The sequence below is a fragment of the Dipodomys ordii genome, unplaced genomic scaffold (assembly GCF_000151885.1).
Source record: "Dipodomys ordii isolate 6190 unplaced genomic scaffold, Dord_2.0 Scaffold51, whole genome shotgun sequence".
Classification (NCBI taxonomy): Eukaryota; Metazoa; Chordata; class Mammalia; order Rodentia; family Heteromyidae; genus Dipodomys; species Dipodomys ordii.
Window position 1 is genome coordinate 11,196,589 of NW_012267267.1, and position 18,055 is coordinate 11,214,643.

General features: G+C 34.5%; 1 protein-coding gene across 2 annotated transcripts in view; it reads right to left on the minus strand.

Annotated features, from left to right (window-relative positions):
* The window catches only part of Negr1 (neuronal growth regulator 1), an 865,320-nt gene extending 847,479 nt beyond the window's left edge, over positions 1-17,841 (minus strand). The window contains exon 1 of one of the 2 annotated variants that reach the window (XM_013020560.1): positions 17,475-17,841. In XM_013020560.1, coding sequence (XP_012876014.1) covers positions 17,475-17,650 — 176 coding nt within the window. In that variant the 5' untranslated portion in view covers positions 17,651-17,841. The remainder of the gene's footprint in view (positions 1-17,474) is intronic. The other variant, XM_013020561.1, reaches the window with a different exon arrangement.
* Between the last annotated feature and the right edge of the window lie 214 nt (positions 17,842-18,055).

The following is an 18,055-nucleotide window of genomic DNA, read 5'->3' on the forward strand; positions in this document are numbered from 1 at the left end:
TTCTTAAAAATTGTTCTTATTATTTCCAAAGTCTTAAATATTTTATGTACAGATGAGATAATTCCTCATCATACTTAACATTGTAACTGACTTGGCTTATTTGAGCATTCAACCAAGTGAAGAGATGGCTAGTGGAAAATTAGAGAGAAACTCACTGATCCTGTGTAGGCACCAGTTAAGAGTGTTTTAGAGAAATTAAAGAGTGAAGATTAAATATAATTAAGTTCTTAAAGAGCAATTCTTTCTCTTGCTTGTCTTTTTTGTTGAATTACTCTATGTAGATAAATTAGTACTGTTCAAACAGGATGTCTGAAAAATTTTAATCAACAGGGATTAAAATACTGTATTTCTTTATTTTTTAAAACTCCCTATACAACAGATGTTTTATTTCTCCAAAAGCAATGTGTTGCTTTGTGTGTGTGTGTGTGTGTGTGTGTGTGTGTGTGTGTGTGTGTGTGTGTGTTCAACTTTTTAACCTAGGGGAAAAGAGTTCAGTAACCAGAGTAAAACACATGCTTAATAAACTAGCTTTAAATCTATGTTTAATTCTAGTAAATGAATCAAACAAAATATGGGCACAACAGGTTTAAAATTCACTACAAATTTAGTATTTGCTCTACCTCTCAAATCACTGGCCTGTGGTTATATCTTTTTTTTCTGCAACAAAATATTCATTTCTGTTATCTGATATATGAAGTGATGAGAAACTTTCTGAGCAGTATAGAGTTGCAGATACATCCAACATTAATAAGTATGTGTCCTCTCGTAGCAATTTCCTTTTGGTTTTAGGGTAAATGGGAAAAGGCATATAGACAAAAAATAAATAAATAAAAATAAAAAGGCAGTGACAAAAGAGAAAGCTGGGAAAAGGTGACATCACTTTTCCAAATTTCCTCAGATAATTTTATGTCTTAGGCATTGCTGAGCACTCAAAAGAAACAGTACCGTTTGATAGGAAATGGCACTTGGAATGGATTACCCTGGTCCTGAAACTCCCAGTTTTCATAAGCTATGACAGGCATATCCCATATGGAGATTACTTTGTACTCCAAAGCTGATGTAGAGCCACTTGAAAATCTAAATAAGTCTGTAATGTGGGGTGGGTTGTGTTTTAATAATCTGTAATACAATGCAGAGCACATAATTTAAGAAAGTAAACTGAGTTCCTTTCTAAGCTTAGATGTTTACAGGAAAACAATCTAAGTGTAAAGAGCAAGAAGAGGCCTTTAAATAACTAAACCTTTAAATAACTGAAGAAGAGGCCTGGAAATAACCGAGTCCGTGTTTATTCATCTGTAAACTGAAATGTTAACAATTGCTCTGCTTTTACCCTATGTCTCTTAAGTAGATAACATATGAACATTACCACATCTAAAATATACAAATATTGTTTAAAGGGTATGAAAGGAACATTCTTAGATTTTAACTCCTAACTTTAACTTTATAAGACATATTTAATGTAATATTCCAAGCTCATGTAATTATTTAGTTTCTTATTAAGTAGCTAAAGAGTTTACATTGAATGCTTTTAAATAGCAATAACATAAGTATTTAAGTGATTATATATATATATATATATATATATATATATATATATATATACTTTTTTATTGTGGAAATACCGTATAGAGGGGTTACAATTACATGGGCAAAATAATGAGTAGATTTCCTTTTATTTTATTTTATTTTTTTATTTTATTATTAGAAGGGTTACAATTACATGCACAAGATAATGAGTACATTTCTTATCAAGCATTGCAGCCTCCTGCTTTGTTTACCCTTCACATCCCTTCCCAGCCCCCCCCCAAAGTTGTAAAGTTCGTTTTCGACATGACAACCTGTACTTTTCATTGTTCCAACGGGTCCACCTGTATCCTTAAACGACTTGAGATGAGAATGGAAACACCACAATGGAAACAACCAAGATTCAGAATATTATAAGGGAATACTTCTCAAAACTTTATGCTAAGATTGAGAAGTTGACAGAAATGGACCTTTTCCTAGCCAGTACTGACATGCCAAAACTAAACCAAGATGAGTTAAACCTTCTTAACAGGCCCATATCAAGCACTGAAATAGAAACAGCAATAAGAGACCTCCCAGCTAAGAAAAGTCCAGGACCAAATGGTTTTACAGCGGAATTCTACAAGGCCTTCAAAGCAGAGCTCACACCAATACTCCTCCAACTCTTCAATGAAATTGAAAGTTCACTACCGAATTAATTCTATGAAGCCATCATAACCCTCATCCCAAAACCAGGCAGGGACTCATCAAAGAAAGAGAACTATAGACCCATTTCTTTGATGAACATTGATGCAAAACTTCTCAACAAAATTTTGGCCAATCGACTTCAACAATTCATCCAAAAAATCAGACACCACGATCAAGCAGGATTCATTTCAGGGATGCAAAGCTGGTTCAATATGAGTAGATTTCTTATCAAGCCTTCTTATTGTTGCTTCCTCCTTTGTTTCCGCTTCCCATCCCTTCCCATCTCCCACCTCCCCCACCTCCGCCCCCCCAAAATTGTAAAGTTCATTTTTCCACATAACGACTTGTACATCTCATTGTTGCAATGGGTCCACCTGTATCCCTATTTAAGTGATTTGTTTTTTCCCTTCCCCTACACAAATTATACCAACATCAAATACAGTGAAAGCAAGGATTATACCATGGGGGAGAGACATACAAAGCAACAAAGAAATCATCTTATAAATATGTTAGAAACAATAGCATGAAAGAAAAAAACATCTGATAACTTATCTTGGGGTTCAAGTGATTAAATACATTAAATAATTAAATATATTAAATAATTAAATATATTAAATAATTGTCATTTCTTTTTAATTACTCTAACTTGTCCAATATTATTAATTATTCACTATAAAATGATATATGTAAGCAAATTATTTATCATAATATTTATTTAAATGGCCTACTTTCATTTGAGTATATAAATTGTACAAACAATGGGTTTTACTGTGATATTGTCACACATGCATATAGTTAATGGATCAATCACTTTAAATGGCAGAAATATTTTATTTCTTCTTAGAAAATTTTCTTCTTTAGCATAAGCAAAACATTTAAAATTATACTAAGGATTTTTATTCTATAGAGATAAGATGCACTTGCAAAAATGCTTTTTGTCTATTTTTGTCCTTCCTACAACTTTACTATTGTGAAAATATTTTACGTTTTATAAATATTAATGCGGAATAAATTTTAAGTAACTATTCAATTTCTTCAATATATACTTATTCAATAAATACATGTGTGGAGGGTAGGGGCTTGATCACCACCTCCACTTTTGTGAAATGTGTATACTTACTAACAATGAATGCATATGTCTTATGTCAGTCATTTTCCTCTAGCCTATACTTACTCTAAAGTCTTAGATAATCCTTCAATAATAGCTATTTGCCCACTTGACCAACAATGTATTGCTGATGCCAAAAGAAAAACAAAATCATTGAAAACAGGAGTTGGGATGTGGGTTAGTGGTAGAGTGTTTGCCTAGGATGCATGAAGCCCTGTGTTTGATTCCTTAGTACTACATAAACAGAAAAAAGCTGGAAGTGGGTGCTGTGACTCAAGAGGTAGAGTACTAGCCTTGAGCACAGAGAAACTCATGGACAATGCCCAGGCCCTGAGTTTAAGCCCTAGGACCTGTAAAAAAATGTGAAAACAGATATGAATTCAATCTTTCATTAAAAATATTTTATCTTTAATTTTAATGAGTGTTTTGTTTAAAAGTTGATTAACATCAGTATTTATTTAAATCAGAATGTATCAAACTGTCTTTTCTTGAGATGCTATGTCCAGTTTAATTAACAAGTAAATCAGTGTTAATTCCATAGCATAAACTAAGGCCAACAGTGATGAGTAGTTTAAGCTTCTAAAGAAATATAGTACAATCTATGAATCAATAAACAACTAATTGAGTTACCCAATAAACAGTAATATAAACTACAAACACCAGAAACTAAAATTTATTCACCTCTAATAAGATGTTTTATTTGTTAAATAGCTAAAATAAGTACAGATAAGCATACCTAATAAAAACTTACAAAACATTTACTAAACTTCCAATGATATTAATTTCCAGTCTTATGAAATTTAAAATTCATTTTATTAGGCTACTGAAATTACATAAATTATCTTTGTGGTCAAACAAAAATAAATTCTCCAATTTTAAAATTTTCTTGATTGGTCCTACAAGGTAGTAACTTAATTCTACTTCTCCAAGTGGGGCATCTGATTTTATGATCCATCATTCAACAATTTGAGGAAAAATATAATACTATGCACTTCAAACTGGTTTTATTAAATAACAGACCAAAATTTTATTTTTAGTTATGATTACATTTTTAAAATCAACTCATTGTTAAAATACAGAGATCATGTTTAGTGAGAATATTTTGCATTCATGGTATTATTTTTATAATAATGACATTGATATCAATACCACCTGGGTTATAAAAGTGGTATTAATAGGGAAAACATCCTCAGTATTATAAAACTTTTCTGGCATAACTGATATAGTAACACTAAAATGAACAATTAGAAATGGTGATATGGATGCATAGGTATTCCATGTGCCATCTGTGTGAAACTTACTTTGATAACAAACTATAACAACACAATAAAAATACATATGTACCATTAGCATGCATATGAATCATAAATATATACATTTTCAAAGTAAACATGTATCATAATTAATTATAATCTGAATGTAACATTCATAAGTATCATAAGTATATATACTATTAAATTAAAGTATATGAGAAAAACAAGGTGTATATCTGTATTTTTAATGTATTCTTATCTAATAGTTCTTACTCACTAGGGAAACATTCCAAGACTCCTCAATTGGTTCTTAAAAATTTAGTAAATGAGAAAATTATTAAAAATAAAACTTTTTATCTGGTATTGCAGGCTACAAGTGACTACTGGGAGGGTAGTACATAAAACATGGATCTATTCCATAAGAGGCTATCTCAGATCTCAGTCAATAAGAATCCAGACAGTGCACAACTTTGCAATACTTCTCAAGATGGTAGAATAGTGCATATGAAACTTTAAACAGGTTAAGGGTTAATGACTCAGGATAGAAAATTCCATGGGACGCTCTTTGCAATTAACCAGCAACATGGTAGCCTAGAGATATTGTTCAAGTAGTAGAGCACAAGCCATGAGTTCAAAATTCAAGTGAGGGCCTGAGTTCTAGTCCTTGGCAATATATTGCATTATTTCTACAGTATGACTCTAGGGATATGAATTTTTTTGCAAATATGCAGAATGAAAGCAAGCATTCTTAACATAAATTCTGATATTGTACTTAGCTCAGCACTATACAGAAAACATAACACTATACGGAAAAAGTTCTTGCTCACAAATGCTTCCCCTGTAACTGTACTGCCTTCATCATATTATGTAAAAAAAAATCTAAGGTATAATATTTGATGAAATTATTTACTCTACCACACAGAAGTCAGGATTGGCAATTAAAAAAAAAATCAGACATGGGCTTGGAAGGTAGCTCAGTGGTAGAGCGCTTGCCTTGCATGCATGAGGCCCTGGGTTCTATTACTCAGCACCACATAAGCAGAAAAAAAAAAGCTGAAAGTCGTGCTGTGGCTCAAGTGGTAGAGTGCTAACCTTGAGCTGAAGAGCTGAGGGACAGCGTCCAGGCCCAGAGTTCAGGCCCCATGACCGGACCAAAAAAAAAAAAAAATCAGACATTTTTCCAACATTGTCACCAATGATCACATCTTCCATTCTAAAATCTGTCCCAAATATAAATCTTCACCCTCTGACTTCTTTATTACTATTGCATTGTACTTTTTAGTTTTTAATATTAATTTAATTTATTGTTATTATTAAGGTGCTATACAGAGAGATTACAATGACTAAGGTAATCAGTACATTTCCTTTTTGCAGGGCCTTTTCCTGTCACTCTCTCCCAAACCCTCCCTCCCATCTCCACCCATGAGTAATCTCTCTTATTCACTCCTTTCAGTCTCTTTTCACTTATTCTTTTTTAAAATTAATATTATTATTTTTTATTGTGAAAATACTGTACAGAGGGGTTACACTTACATGGGCAAGATAATGAATACATTTCTTATCAAGCATTGTAGCCTCCTCCTTTGTTTCCCCTTCCCATCCCTTCCCATCCCTCCCCCTATCCCCAACCAGCCCTCCCCTCCTCCCACCAAAGTTGTAAAGTTTGTTTTCAACATAACGACTTGTACGTCTCATTGTGGCAATGGGTCCACTTATTCTTTTTTAACATTTCCTGTAACCATCCAGTTAGAGGCCCTGTTCATTAGAGGTAAATGATTTATATCACCATCAATCTGTTAAACACAAAATTCGTGCTTCTATTGTACTTGCATGCTCTGGTTCTGTATTTCTGATAACTAACACTCCTTTTGGTGTGTTTTTCCTCCTAGGCTTCTAATTACTTCTCTTCTTAATGGGCTTAATAATATCAGCAACTCCAAATATATCTATTAAATATAGTCTTCAAAATGTAAAAATGTGCATTTAATGAATATTATACAAAAAAATCACAACTCATTGCAAAAGGAAATCATACCAAGATCAATGGGTAATAACTGTCAATTACCTTCAGGCTGAATTAAAAGTAAAATATTCCAAAATTATTAGATGATATAAATTTAGAATTTTGATGCATTATATACCATTAGTATGTGAAATATCTCATATAATCACATAATTCTGCTAGGGAGGAAAAGTATTTGTCAAAGGTAATGTAGCCCACAAGTAGAGAAGCGAAAACTAAAAGGTGCTCACTTCTAGACAATGTGGGGCACTGAACATTTCAATAAACTTAGATAATCAAAATTAATGTTGGAAATGACCTGTATAACTGGGGGTCTGGGACGTAGGGAAAGTAGGAGAATAATGAGGGAAGGGTAACAAGTTTAACAAGAAATGTACTTATTAACCCCTCTGTACATCATTTTGACAATTAAAAAACAAAACAAAAATAAATTAATGTATATGGAAACAACTGATCTCTAGCATCAGCTAGAGAAGTTCCTATTATTCAAATATTTATATATAATTTTCTTTTCTGAACTTGTAAAAGTAAATAAATACAAAACTCCTCACAATCGCATTCCAGGCCAAGATATAGAGCTCTCATCTTCAAAATTAAACATAAATGGTCTTGAAACTTATAAGGAAGACATACTTGGGTGAAAAATATAATTTCAAAATTGTAGTCCATGGTGTATATATTTCTTTTTCATGGAACACAGATGGGTTTAGAAAATTCCCATTCTTTAATGAAATATATGGATATATACATATATATATATATATATATATATATACACTCTTATTAGTTGTATAAAGCTCTGAGTCTTGGATTAATGCCATATCATTCCAATAGTCTTAAAGCTTTAATTAACTTTATTAAAAGTTACTTAAGAAGTTAACATTTCCCTCCCACCCTGACTTTTTTCACTCCTTCTTCATTCTACATTCAGGGTTTTAACACTGATAATGGGACAAACACTATGCTAAACATCAGATCTGCCATTCTCTTTCTTCTTTTGTTTCTTTTTCTTTTTTTGGTGATACTAGTGATTGAACTCAGGGCCTTGTGCTTCCTTAATTTGCATGCTGGGCTGGTGCTTTGCCACTTGAGCCATGTCTCCGGTCTTGCTTTTTGCTGGGCATTTGGAAGTAGAGACAATGACTTGTTCAAAATGGCCTCAAACTATGATACTCTTAATCTTAGCTGCCAAGAGGCTAAATTACAGGCAGGGGCTTCCACTGTCTGGCTAAATTTGCCATTTTCTATTAAATTGATCAGTTACTCAAAATATCAATTAGAATAAAATTTATCTATCTTTTCCTGTTTGAAGAATTTTATCTATAAAATTGTAAAACACTATATTCCCTCTATTATTTTAGTAATCCTAGACAATTGAAATTGATATTGTTAGAGAGAATATACAAATATTTTATTGTAATTTTACTGATCTGTTGTATTTACAGTATCTCTAAAATCCTTTAGTATATCCAAATTTAATTTATCGTGAAAGTAAATGGGTTTCTGAAGAAAACAGGACACTTTCACATGACTTTTGAGTCATCTAGAACCTCTAAATTCTTTATGGAAGTAGTTGCTGCTAACGACATTAAGAAATAAATAAAAAACAAACCATGCAGTGTAAACATGAGCACTGGACTTTATTCCAAATAATTTAGTGAAATTCAGTAAAGAACCTTTTAGTTATGGACTGAAAAGGGTTATAAACATTTTCCTTAAATTGAGTAAATTACTATTTAGAAAGTACAATATACTGGCTTGTATTCAAAAGAGCAACAATTAATGTGGGCAAGCAACACTGCCAAATTCCTTCTTTATTTTACTCCTTATTTTTTTTGGTAGAAAAAGTGATTAAGAGTCCAATCCCCATGCCAGCTGGATGCTTAAGAGCATCAAAAGTTCTCTAGTGGCATTCAGAAATTGATATGGCTTAATAACCACTATGCTAATAGATAACATCGTAAACATTTTAAATCAAAACCATAAGCACATATTAAATTCTATCAGCTACTATCAATACCCTGTAGTTTATGAAGAACTGTTGGCCTATCTCTGGAATATGGTTGAAACAATAAAAAATCCTCCTCTGGTCTGGAGTATGTAACATATTTTCATAATTGTGAGTTATTCTTCAATAGCAATAGCCAATTCTCTCTACTTCTGTTATCTTATTGACTTCATTTAACTGAGGCTCAGGGAAAACAGCGGGGCCACATGCTGAGACAGAAACATAAAATAGATCAGGAGATCAGAATAGATATTTTGCTATCTTTAACTGTAAAAGAAAATACACTCTTGTATAATTTATAATTTTGGATCCCCTTATATGATAATTACATGTCAAATAATCAAACTTGATCATCGTATTTGCAACTTTTTATGATAAGAAATGCAACTTAAATATTGAGAGAGCACAAATGTGTGCATGCAGAAATATACACCAAATGAATTTTTATCAATGTCCAATGCCTTATATAATTCTATGGATTATTTTAAAAATAACTTCCATTCCAACATAGTTGTTTTCCAAGAGCCTCTAGTAAAATGTTTGGTGCCATTGGTTATCCTGAAATTTTCTAATATACATGTTTTAAACTGCTACAAGATTCATAAGAATTAAGATAGAGACTATTGGTATAGTGAGTATGTAAAGGAAACAACTTCTAACAACATTAAAATCAAATTCATTACTGAGAGTGATCAACAAAATGTGAAATAAAGTACGAATGCATTTATTCCATCAGTTATGCAATCAATTGGTATCAATGCAAAACAGTTTATGTTGCCCTCATCTATATGTGATATGTACAAAGGTCCTAAGAAGAGAGAAACAACAATCAGAGCACTAAAATACCTTTCTGATCAAAATATCACAATGAAGAGAAAACATCTCCTGGTAAAACATTAAAAATCCTATTATTTAATTTCTTCAAGATCATATAGCTGGGCGCTGGTGGCTCATGCCTGTAATACTACCTATTCAGGAAGCTGAGATCTGAGGATCGCAGTTCAAAGCCAGCCTGGACAGGAAAGTCTGTGAAACTCTTATCTCCAATAAACTACAAAAAAAAAATGGAAGTGGAGTTGTAGCTCAAGTGGTAGAGCTCCAGCTTTGAGCTGAAGAGCTGAGGGACAGCACTCGGGCCCAGAGTTCAAGCCCCATGACTGACAAAAAAAAATCATATAAACAATTCCACTACATATCCAATAATGAATACATTGGAGTAACAAATATGCACCTGACAAAGACTAGACCTTTTAGCCTTTATTCCTTGGTATTATGAAAAGTTTATTCACTGGTTAATTTGAAACACATGAAATACCTGGCAAAATAGAATGTGAACCAATTTAAAATTTCCTTTATAATCTCAAAAAAGATAGACAATATGATGCTGCACAAAAAGAGCAATGCACTTTATATGTATATGCAACAGTGTTAAGGACATACTTTAATGTGTCAGTGAAGTGAAAAGCTTTGAGAGAAATGAGATAGTGGAGACTAAGTTCAAGAGGTTCATTTCCCCAATGTTGATATTCAGTGAAAATTATTACCCATAAAATTATGAGGCAATGTACCAAAATCAGAATTTTCTGGACACTGCTCCTTTTATTCTGGAGCCCTATGACTAATACTTTTGTGAAACACTTTTGTAGAAATGATGGGAAGAGTTATTCTTAAGGTAAAGAGGAAAAAGACACAACAGTACAATATCTACTTTTGAAAGCTTCCCGTAACATTTAATGTAAGTCTGTGATGCCTTAGTTAATAATTAATTGTTGTCTTAATTTATAGCCTTGAAACAAGACTTCTAGTCAAAAGACTCATTTGTCTGAGTGATTTCACAGCAGTCAGATACTTGAACTGTGAGTATTGTTATGGTCATATGCTACATTAAAAAGAAAACTAGAAATTTTGATTTGCTCCTCAGGTCTTAAGCTACATAAAAGAAAGACCTTTAATTCCTATTGATTCTAATAGGCAGCACTGTAGGAGTCATCTCAGTAGTTTGATCATATATTCAAAAGCATGTGTTAGACTTAGTTCACTCTTGCTTCAGTGAAAGGAAAAAAGATAAGGTATTATGCAATCTTGCCCATATAGTCATCTATTTAATTTTTATTTGTTTACTGAATTGTATGTTAATTTAGTATTTGTACATTTATTATCATCATTAACTGCATATGGAAAATAAATCTCAATGTAATGTTCTTCTATGCAATACTTATCATTATTATATTCACGTCTTCTAAACTAATTACCACATACAGTGCTGGCAAATAATATTTAGAGTAACATGGACAAAGTAGTCTTTGAATCAAAGATGATTAAAATCATTGAAACTATTACTATGTATCAATCAGGGCTCTTCAAACAACAATCAAACCATTCTGGATATTTAAAACAGAGATGACTTAATGCAGGAAATTCATTGTACAGTAGATGGAATTGCTGAGGGGCTGGAGGGATTGAAATAACTCAGTGGTTAGTATCAACAGGAAGCAGGGACTAGTCCTGGGTTTGAGGAGTAATGAGAAAAAGCAATAAACAGAGGCCTAGGATCTAGGTCTTACATGGAAACTGGGACAAAAAAATAAATGTGCTGCACAGACTAGAACAATGAAAGAGAGAAGAAGGATAAATAGCCTAGACCTTCTATTTGTCTCATTTTCCCTTATTTCAAAACCACCTTCCACTATCCAGTCACAATCTAAAGAAGTTGACATGTAAGGTGGGAAATCTAGCCTGAAGGTAGAGCTCTATCTCCTATCCCCACAGGACAAAATAGCAGCAATATGAAAGAGAGGTCTTGTCCTTTAGACTTACAATGGGCTGATACAGACCATAATATGCTCATTTTTCTTAATTCTTTAAAAGTCAACTATACACAATTAAGTTATTCCATGAAACATTTTAATTAAAAAATAATTTATTTTAAAATATTAGGTTGATAAATCTGCTTGTATGAAAAGATTAAAAGAACCAAATGGACTTCTCAATTATTATGAATTAAAGATGCTGGGAAAAATAAATTTATTTAAAAAACTGAGAATACTATGTTCTTTAACTAATAAGTGGTTTTCTGTTAACACGCCTACTTATGTGTCCTAATAATAGAATAGTTCTGAAAATCACTATGGGTAGCATAGTAGCATTTTATTCCATATTCTGGAACATACATTTTCCAATTTGAGTTGTTATAACAACCTATTATAGCTTCATTTTAAATAAGGGAAAGTAAAAATTTTGAACTTATTTGTCCAATGACACTGTTTAAGAAAGATATAGGTGCTTAAATAACATTTTAATGTTATAAATTAAAAGTACCATTCTAGTTGAACAGTTTGGAATCTCACCATGTAAGAGCAAGTCACCAGACATGTGAAAGTTTTCAGTGATATTCCCAAAGTATAACATAATTGATTTTTATGGCTATTGGTGATTCTGGATCCTCATACATAAAGCATTTAATTTATTTTAATTAATAGCATGCATTTCACACCAATACTAATTAATAGACTAATAAAAAGACAAAATGTATTGGACAGAGAGACTGAAAAAGAATAAATACTTGTCACATCCATTTACAAATCTACTTGCAAAATATTTACAATTTCCAATGCCAATGTGCTCAGTGGAAATGAACTCTAGAGCATACACAAGTCTCCTTTTGCAAAGGGACCTACCATACAACTTATCTTAAAATGTAGTACAATGATATGATATTTGTATATGCAATTTTTATAAAGTATAAGAAGGTTACACATTTAAGAAAAAATGTTTTTCTTTCATTGATTAAAGCATGACAAGCAGATAATTGGGTATTTTGAATTCTTATCAAGAAGGTGGCAAAAAATGTACAAAATGTATACACAGGGTTGAATGACAGACAGTCTAAAAAAATGAGTCACTAAAATGAAATGTGCAGCTGGGTGACAGTGAATCAGGCCTGTAATACTAGCTACTCAGGATGCTGAGATATGGGTATTGTTGTTCTAAACTCAGAAGAAAAGTCCTTGAGACTATTGTCTCCAATTAATCACCAAAATTACCAGAAATGGAGGACAGTGCCCATGCCCCGAGTTCAAGCCTCAGGACTAACACATACAAAAAAAAAAGGAAAGGAAAAAGAAATGTTCAGACATGTTTAGGTTATGAACAAGAATGCCCATATTATTGTTTCCAAACAGTATTCAACTTGGCCAGGCACTAGTGGCTCATGCCTGTAATCCTAGCTACTCAGGAATCTGGGCTCTGAGGATCACAGTTCAAAGCCTGCTCAGGTAGGAAAGTTGGTGAGACTTTTATCTTCAATAAACCACCAGAAAAACAGAAGTGGTGCTGTGGCTCAAGTGGTAGAGTGCTTGTCTTGAGCTGAAGAGCTCAGGGACAGTTTCCATGCCCAGAGTTCACGCCCCATGACCAGGAGGGGAAAAAAAAAGAATATCCAGCCTGTTTCCTGTTTGCACTGCAGAATTTGTAAATAGTTGACCAAACAACCAGCTGATTGACATTAAAGTAACTGTAGTTATTCTAAATATGCAGTTGTAGTTTAGGTATATAGTAATAAGCCCACCTTACTTGTGGATTTACTACAATTGATTTTGACCAATCTGACCCAAAAATAACACATTTCACTTTCAAAGGAATTTTCAAAAACAAAACTGTAAATGATATGCATATTATGCAACTCAGTTGACATAGGAAATATTTCATTCAGTCCCTTATTAACTTTAGTTGTGTTGTATGATCTTCTGCATTTGCCCATCTTTAATTTTGTGAAAACATATCTACCAAAATACACATGATACCCCAAGACTAAGATAAAGTATTGATAACCCTCCCAAGACAAAAAAAAAAGGCTTAATTCAAACATGCCTTATGTTAAGTAATAAAAGTGAACAATTTCAGTTTGTTTAAAGACAGCTTGTCTTGAGTGGAAGTCAGACATTGTTATGGGAAAAATAAACTAGGCTTCTACAGCATTTGAGATAAAAATCATAAAATAAGATCTGGTTTCTGGTAAGCAGTATTCATGGCACACTTTTTTTTTGCTTCTTGTTTTGGAATGGTAATATAGCCTACCCCATTGGGTTTCAGGTCATGACTACTCATACCTGCTGTATGTAGTGATATGTAATTGTACTTGCTGAAATATAAGCATCCCGAATATTTGTTTGATTTATTCAATGGTGATCTCCTTGGAACCTATAGCCATTGACATCAAAGTTCTGTAATAGTTCTAGAGCAATGCTTGCTCTACAAGACCTGTCTCCTTAAGAGACTGGTGTGGTTCTAGCATTCCCTGGCTCTCTGTTGTGTCACCTCAGGACATAGTAACTCAGACCTTTAATGAATTACAAATTGCAACTTGAAGATGGAAGGATAAGTTAATGTTAATACAGATTGAGAATTTCTGATGGAATAATTTACTATTCATGTATTGACTGAAGTTAAACTCAAAATTGGTATTTAAACAGGCTAGTGGAACCCATCACACTTCTGGAAGTCTACAATGTATTTAACATGTTTATGTATTTACTTGATCCCTCAGTTCAGGTAATTGTGGTATTAAATATTACTATGATGAACAGATGTATTACTAGACAGTTTATAAAGAATATCCAAATGTTTTGTGGGAATCCTTCAGCAGTGAAAGATTGAATAATATGCATTAACCTTAAAAGGCAGAGTGAAAGTGATAAAACCACTGAAATTATTAAATGGATTTTACTATAAATCCTCTATATGAGGTAAAAACAGGACATTTTTACAAAGTGACAGTAAATGTACTAGAAATCAGAAAGGAGACTTTTCATGCTATAGCTCTACACAGGGAAAGTTGGTTTTTTTTTTGTTTTATTGTATGTGTATGTATGACTTCTTAAAAACAGACATTCCAAAACTTAGTAGATAGGAAAGTATGGGCGGACCTTTAAACTGTTTCATTAATGTATCTATAAGCAATAGTTTATTGACTGAAATATTCGTACTTGTAATCTTTAGCATTTAAAGTTATTTGATAATTGTTAGGCCTTTGTTTCTTTTTTATTAGACACTTTAGGAAATCAGTTACAACAAAAACAGAGGATATTGTATAAAACTTGATGAATGATATGTTATTCAATGTTCTCTGAACCATTAGATTCATAACTGATAGAAAGGAGTGTAGGTATGAAAGTATAGTTTTATTATCTGATAAATTATAAAACAATACCAAATATGATTTCAAGTATACATGTTAGAAAACAACTCTGGTTTTACTCTTGAAAATATATATCACATGAGCGGTCACAATCTATTAGCCCTTAAGCTTTAGCTATATTAGTCTGTGAACAAAACAAAACAAATACCAGAAGCAAAGGAAGTAAAGGGAAATAATTGCTAGTACTTAACATTTTTAATGGAAAGGGGTTTTCTTACAAAAAATATGGTAAATTATTTCCTTTAAACTAGGCAATAGTAAAAGTTCACCAATTAGGTACTTTGTATAGAATTACAAAACCAGTACAAATGCATTGCTTTGTAAAAAACAATACAGATAAAAGAATTTCATGTTTGTTAAGAAACTAAAATCTAATTTGTTAGAAATACCATTGAGAGGAGGGGATTCTGTTTTCTTTAGGATCATTGAAATGTCACAAGTTCCTTAAAATAAGACAGTATTAAATCTAGCATATGGCAAATAATGGGGGAGATACAGTGCTCAGAGAGTAAACAAGAACTTTACCAAACCAGCAACTCTAAGATATTATCACCATGAGTTAAGCAAGCTTCAATGTTAGAAGCAATGCCTGAACTTAGCACAGGTCTCCTAGAGGCAATATATGGTTCTGCTATTTTAATTAAGCATATTATTTATCAGATTGTTCATTAGTAAACAAAGTGCCAACAAATAACATCAAAAGACAATCAACCAAAGCTTTTTAGGTCAGGAATAGCACTGCTCACTACATACATACATACATACATATATATATATATATACACATACATATATATATATATATGTTTATAGCAGCTTCCATGATATATGTTTGCAGACTCTAAAAGCAGTATCTTGTTACCACTGTTATACAAACTTCTGAAAGTTAATATAATGAGCAATTGTGGGCTTAATTTATATCACGTATTTGACAAAGTATTTGTCACTACAAACAATGCTGAAAACTTATTTTACTATAGCATCTACAGTTTTATTCATAACAAAGATAACATTTCATTAAAAACATTTAGTATATATTAGAAATTATAACAGCATTTGGTGTAAATTTTGACTGAAGCATGCTTGGAGAGCTGCAAGGCATATGCCACACCCACATCATTAAGTATAAAATGTGCCACGATTCAAGTAGAAATATATCCCAGCTTTTTTCACCTGAAACGTGCACAATGATTTTGTGTAAACCACACTTGTAAGTGAACTACCACCCAGTGGAGAGAAAGAAGATCTTTCAGAAAGATTTGAGGTGTGTGTCAGGTGTGTGTGGGTGTCAGAGTGGGTGGGGCATGAGCAATGAAGGAATCAGGCGTTTAGCCTTTCTTAGTTCCAAGCACCTCTGTTCATCTATTTGAATTTTCACATGGAAGGAAATGATTCTACAAGCTCACTTTGCAGTGTTGCTTAGGGGTAAAACTAGGCTAGGATATTCATTAATGACAAAAAAAACCACTTTAATGTTCAAGCTTAGGGTAAACAGGGAAAGGAAGGGAGCAGGAGGAGGTGGGAGAAAAATGATGAGAAGAAAGAAAGAGGAAGGTTAGAGACATGGGTGAGAGCAGAAAGGAGAGGTAGGAGAATGAGGGAAAGAGGGAGGGAGAGAGGGAGGGAGGGAAGGAAGGAGAAAGGGAAGGAGGGAAGGAGGAGAGTGACAGTGTATGGAGCAGAGGAGTGTATGCCTTTTTAAACTGAGAGGATCTGGATGGGAAAGTGGTCGTTGGAGCACGTTGGAGCACAGAGTGTCAGTCTGTGAAGCCTCACAGAGTGTGAGCGGCAGTGGAGTTTATGAAAATAAGATTTATGAGGGTGAGAAATGGCACTGGAGGGGGAAAGCAGCGGGAACGTGCCTGTGGGTGTGACACAGATGGGAAAGAGCAAGGGGAAGGGAAGACCAGGCACTGAGTGAAGACGGGGTGGGTGGGGGACAAAGGAGGAGGAGAGGGAGTTAAACAAGTGCGTTCGAAATTTCAGTGGTAGGGATTTTTTTTTTAACCCAAGAAAACGAAAAAAAATGAGAAGAAAATAAAAAGAATGACTTTGAAAAAGGGGGGCAAGGGAGAGGAAAAAGAAGGTGAAGGAAATAAAAGAGGGAGGAAAAAAAGCAACAGAGGGAGGGAAAAAAAGAAAGAAGCAAATGAGATAAGGAAAGCCAGCAAACTGAAAAGCAAGATACAGCTTAAGTGTCCATGTGAGAAAGAAAACATATGGAGAGCCCGCAGTTTGAAGAAAAAAAGGAGGGGAGTCGCTGGAGTAAAACAGAAACAAACCTGATAAACTTGTCCGAGTCGGCCAGAGTACCCCCCCCACCCCGCCGACCATAACACAGAGACCTTGTGAATTGAGTTTCAAAGTGGCACCTGCCCCGCCAGCCTGACACGGCTCCCATCCTAGGGCTACTTTGCTGCCCAGGAAAAGTGCTTTCCCCGGACCAGCTCAGCCCGTTTACCTGCCCCAGCCTAAAAGAGGTCGGGGTTCAAGGGGGGGGGGGGGAAATCAGCACCTGGATTTCTGGAGACACGATTTTTTTTTTAATAACACCACCGGCATTCCTGCTGGCTTTAAAAAAGGGGGGGGGTAGAAAAGACGGACTGACAGAGACCAAGAGACAGACAGACAGACAGACAGGACAAGTACACGAAAATGCACGCCGTTCTTCCTACCTAAGCACCGCCGTGTCCCCTTTTCTGACCATCATGTTGTCCACGGCCGCCCAGGGGAAGTCTACGCTCTGTCCAGCCGGGAGGCAGGAGGGGAGCAGGCAGCACAGGCTGAGAAGCACCGCCGCCAGCCACTGGTTCGAGCAACAAGCACCCTGCACCAAGAGCATCATGTCCATCCCTGCTAGGGCCGCTCACTCTCCGGCAGCTTTCCGCTCGCGCCCCCACCCCCTGGCGCTGGCAAGTCTTCCCGGGAACCAGGCGGCGCGCCACAGGGGTGGTGTTTTTTTTTTTTTAGGAGTGGGTGGGTGGGTTTCTTTTCTTTCTTTCGTATCCCCTCTCCTTAGTTGTTGGGTGTTGTTTCTCTCTTGTTGTTCTTTTTTTTTCTCCCTCTCCTCCTCCTCTTCCTCCTCCTCCTCCTTCTTCTCCTCCTCCTCCTCCTCCTCTTCGCGGTCCCTCCCTCCCTCCCCTCCCACCCCCTAGCACCACACTACACCTCCTCTGGGTTGCTTTTGGCCGCGTCCGGAGTGTGGCTAATTCTCGGGCTGCTCGCACACCATCTAGCGAGGAGGCGAGCGCGCTGG